The sequence below is a fragment of the Palaemon carinicauda genome, chromosome 10, assembly GCF_036898095.1.
Source record: "Palaemon carinicauda isolate YSFRI2023 chromosome 10, ASM3689809v2, whole genome shotgun sequence".
NCBI lineage: Eukaryota > Metazoa > Arthropoda > Malacostraca > Decapoda > Palaemonidae > Palaemon > Palaemon carinicauda.
The window spans coordinates 17,137,698-17,143,011 of record NC_090734.1 but is presented as its reverse complement, the minus strand read 5'-3'; the positions used below and the strand labels follow the sequence as shown (position 1 = coordinate 17,143,011).

General features: G+C 36.1%; 1 protein-coding gene across 1 annotated transcript; it reads left to right on the top strand.

Annotated features, from left to right (window-relative positions):
- The first annotated feature begins 452 nt into the window (after positions 1-452).
- On the top strand, positions 453-1,859 carry LOC137647863 (dnaJ homolog subfamily C member 3-like). Its single transcript, XM_068380818.1, has one exon. The coding sequence runs from the start codon at positions 453-455 to the stop codon at positions 1,857-1,859; it is 1,407 nt and encodes a 468-aa protein (XP_068236919.1).
- The last annotated feature ends 3,455 nt before the right edge of the window (positions 1,860-5,314 follow it).

The following is a 5,314-nucleotide window of genomic DNA, read 5'->3' as shown; positions in this document are numbered from 1 at the left end:
GATGAAGGAACAGGAAAATTTGCTGAAATATCTAAAAACTGAAAAGGAAATAATCAATAAAGTACAAAATGAAAAAAGTGAATTGCAAAATGAGTGCATCGAAAAAGAAAAGTTACTTGAAATTCTAAAAATTGAAAATGAAGCCCTGAAGAAAGTTCAGAATCAGAAAACTGAACAACTAAAACAATTGGTAAATGAAGTGGTTGAATTGAAGAGAGATAAAGACGAGCAAGAAAGGCTGAAAGCTAAAATGGCGTCTGATTATCAAAATCTCGAAAAGGCGTACAATGACAAAGATCTTCAAATGAAAGAACTGAAGAAGTTACTGGAAAATCTTAAAACAGGAAATAATGGACTGAAAAAAATTGAGAAAGGATCCAGTGAATAAATTGAGAAATGAAGAAGAAGAACTAAAGGCAGAAAAAGAAAAATTGGAGTCAGAATATAAAAATATGAAGAAAGAGTGCGCCAAAAAAGATGATCAGTTGAAACGACAGGAAGGGTTACTGGAAATTCTTAAAAATGGGCATAAGGGACCGAAGAAATTCCAAAAGGATCATATAATTATATGGAAAAATAAAGTAGATGAATTGAATGCAGAGAAAGAGGAGCAAGAAAAGCTGAATGCAAAGATGGCGTCAGATTACCAAAATCTCTTAAAAGAATGCGCCAAGAAAGATCTTGAGATGAAGAAACAGGAAAGGTTACTTGAGATTCTTAAAACTGAAAATGAGGCAACTCAAGCACAAAAGGAACAATTGAGGAACGAAGTAAACAAACTGAAGGCCCAGAAACAGGCGAAAGAAAACATGAAGGCCGAGAAACAGGCGAAAGAAAACATGAAGGCTGAGAAGACTTCTGATCAAGAAAAGGAAAAGGAGTCCGTCAAGAGAGACTTTAAGGGGAACGAACAGCAGAAGAATGAAGAAATTAAGAACGAGTGTAAGAAGGAAACGGAAAATAAGAAGGAAGAGCAGCGGGGAAAGTTATTAAAGGATGGGTTATTGGCTCATGAAAATAAAAGGTTAGATGAGGCCATGACCATTTTTACAGATGCCTTGGCAATAGATTCGGACAACAAAGAACAAACCGCTCTTCTGCGCATCCTTCGGGCTGAGGCGAACGCAGCCTCCGGAAACCCTCAGGACATGGATATCGTATTGGACTGTTGTCAAGCCGTCGATAAAGGTCTTCAAGGATGCCGAGCCTACATGCTTCGAGGGAAGCACCTTCTCAAACTTGGCCTTTTCGACGCTGCCATGAATGACTTCGAAACTTCGAGGAAAGTTGGAAGCTCTAAGGAATGTTTGAAATTCATAGAAGATACTAAGGCACTAAAGAAGAAATGGGAGAGCCAAAGCCATTATGAGGTTTTGGGTGTGGGTCAGACGGCCACCAGGGCAGACGTTTTAAAAGCCTTCAAAGGCTTGTCCATGAAGTTACATCCGGACAGACACCGGGACAAGCCCGAATTCCTACAGGGGGCATTCGAGGAGAAGTTCAAAAGAGTGGTTAATGCTAAAATTGTTCTGACGGATGATCAAAGCAGAAGGGCATACGATGCAGAGCTTCTACAACACCCAAGACAACAGCCAGGACAGTGGTACCAACGTTGGCAGAACTTCCATTTCGAACCAAGAGGGGACCAACGTCGGCAGAACTTCCATTTCGAACCAAGAGGGGACCAACGTCGGCAGAACTTCCATTTCGAACCAAGAGGGTACCAACATCAGTACTACTACTATCGTCAGTACTACTACTATTATGCACCAACAGGGGGACAATCTCACCAGTGGAATCATGGAAGATCGTTTGGGAATTTGTTTGAAATGTTTGAAGAATTGTTCAGGAATAGGTAAATGAAAAGTCCTTCCTGACCGATGAGAAAAAAAAATTGAAAATAAAAAAAAAATATAAAACAATAAAACCCCCCCAAAAATTATGAAAAAACAACCTCAGGAAAAAAAAACTAAAAAATCATTCGAAAAAAATGAAAAAAAAAAAATATAGTGGAATATATTCTTAGAATAAGTTTCAATTGAGGTTTGAGGAAAGTAATAGTTTTAGTTTACATTTGTAAGTACATAATTTTTCTTATGTAAAACCCACTGGAACGATAAATTTGATGGACTTTGGAAAAGAAGAGAGATTATGTAACATTTTTTTGAGGAGGAAATATCCTTTGATGCAGATGGTACAAGCTCTACATCATCGGTTTATGGAAATGAGATCAGAACAGACTCCCGAGCGAGTGCGGGAATATTTTAGCAGTGGTCAGCAATTTTAGAGGACTAACATACATTAAATTTTTGCAGTTTACTTTGATGGAAATCTGGAATTAATATTACGGACGGTAATATATTCGCTTTAAACTTTGGCTTAAACTACTCTACTTACAACTTCTGGAGAGAGAGAGAGAGAGAGAGAGAGAGAGAGAGAGAGAGAGAGAGAGAGAGAGAGAGAGAGAGAGAGAGAGTTGCTCTTGCTGGTTGCACGATGAAAGACACGTCTATTACGCAAACAACACCACCACCAACAACAACAACAACAACAACAACCACAAGGGCATTCTGTTTGTTTACATGAGAGAGGAACCGTTGCTTGAGTATTAAACCAACACAACAAACAAAGCAATGTGTTCGGGGTCTTGCTGCTGCTGTAGATGGACAGGGAAGATGGGAGAGAGAGAGAGAGAGAGAGAGAGAGAGAGAGAGAGAGAGACGCCTAGACGAATCATTCAAAGTTGTTGGGTGAAGGTCTCACGAAGACCATAGTTTCTCTCTCTCTCTCTCTCTCTCTCTCTCTCTCTCTCTCTCTCTCTCTCTCTCTCTCTCTCTCTCTCTCTCTGTTCAGCGGCCATATACATATCAAATTTACTACACGGTTGCTCTTTACAACATAAGAAAAAGTGTCTAAATATAACTTGATAAACACACATACATAATAAACCTTTACTTTGTCGAACCACGAAGAAGGATTTCTTAATAACTGGAAGGCGAAAAAATCTAAAATGTTTTGTTGAGCAACAAATTGAAATTAGTAGAATATTTCTCAATGTTTGGCCACAAGATTCGTTATTTCGAGTAAGACTCGTTTACAGCAATTACATAATCATTACTTCCTCTGATAAGTATACATATAAATATATGTATACATATAATACATAGATATGTACATAAATATACACACACACACACATATATATATATATATATATATATATATATATATATATATATATACTGTATATATAGGCTAATATATGTAATTTTTGATAAACATATATAAAGACACGTATATATATAAATAGAATATACAAATGGTTCGTGTGTGGTCATGAAATTCTAAGACAGATGGAAATGCACGTCAGAGAAAACGGCTGAAAAAAAGATGCATTGACATAATAAACAGTTGAGCCAGACTAACCAGATAAAGTATAAATCCTTATATGATTTGAATGAAAAGTGTAAACTGGAAGGTCCGGGATGAATTCCAAGACACCCTAAAAAAATTATCAAAAACTCAAAAGTTATAATACAAAAAAGAATGAAAATAAAGCAATTCTGAAACAGCTATGGAGGATTTCATAAACAAATTTTGTGTAAACACAGATTCCAGTTCTGACCAAGCGTGAATAGAGCAGATTCCCTTTAATCTAAACAGCGGGAAACAATGCTTTACGCATTTTGCGTATGTTAAAAAACATACGCACTTAAAAAACTGACTTAACAAACCGCCAGAGTCAGAAATTCTAATTGCATTTATATCTCTTGAGGATATTATCACACTGTGTACCTTACAGGGCTAACTGTAGGAACTAGCAAACCATTTGCTTAGGTTTTTTTTCCATTTTCTGCTTTGCTGTCTAACTTTCTTAAATGAATGTTGTTAATAATAATAATAATAATAATAATAATAATAATAATAATAATAATAATAATAATAATCTCCCCTATATAATGAAAAGTAATAATTACAAAGGTACGTAAGTTGTCATGAAAATATATAGTATGCTCATTCTATAGAGACTAGAGAGAAAGATTGATGATAATCTGAGAGATGAACAAGCAGGATTTCGAAAAGGTAGAAGTTGTACTGACCAAATTTTAATTTTAAGACATGTGGTACAGTAATGTACAGAATATAGAAATCCACTTTTGATGGCATTTGTAGACAACGAAAAAGCTTTTGATAGTGTGCACTGGCCAATTTTGTGGAGAGTCCTGCGTTGTCATGGCGTTCCTCTAAAATATGTAAACTGGATCAAGTCTATTTATGAGCATTGCAGGTTAAAAGTTAATGTTAATGGAGTTTTATGAAATGAATTTCCAGTGAACAGTGGAGTTCTCCAAAAGAATATGTTGTAATCTATATTATTTATCCTCCTCATGGATTCTATAAAGCATAGAACAGTCAGAGATGGTGAAGAAGGATTGGACTGGATTGGTAACAGGAAATCGGCTGACCTAGAGTATGCTGATGACCCAGTCCATATTAGCAGAACGCCACAAGATTTGCAATGCTTGCTTACCAGAATTAATGAAATATCACACAAGGTTGGGCTGAAGATAAATAAAAGAAAGACACATGATGAGAACGGAATATGCAAAGGAAAATGAAATATCAATGGAAGGGGTGAAGAATTAATGAGGTGGAATCATTTAAACATTCTGGAACTGTGATCTCTAAAACAGGGGCTTTAGTATTGGAGCTTAATGAAAGATTGAAAGAAGTAAATCTGAAAATGGCTAGGTTAAGTACAATTTCGAAATCGTGGTATGACAATGAAACAATATCCAACAAATTTTGTAGATTTGAGAACAAAACCCTCAAGAGAATATTGGGAGTTGAATAGCAGGACGGGATTACAAATGAAACTATAAGAGATTACTCTAGTGCCATATGTGGATGAGATCATGGTGACGGGTAGACGAACATTGTTTGAATATGCTCTTCGCACTCCACAAGAAAGATTAGTCCACCAAACTTTTAACTGGGCTCCACAAGGCACTAAAATTGTTGGAAGGCCAAAGTCTACAGTCACGCTAACTGGCACTGCCAGACGTATAACTACTAGACTTATCTCCCAATAGTCATACTCTGGTGAGAAGGGGTACCCCGAGAAATAGTTAGCCCTCATTTTTACGGGTTGATACACCAATAATAATAATAAAAATAATAATAATAATAATAACAATAATAATAATACAAGTGTTGATAAACGTTAAGAGTAATGCAAAAAGCAAAATTCCTCCCAACAATTCTCTTGTAAAAAGATTCTCAAAACGTCAAGTGTCTGAAAATGTTTTGCTGA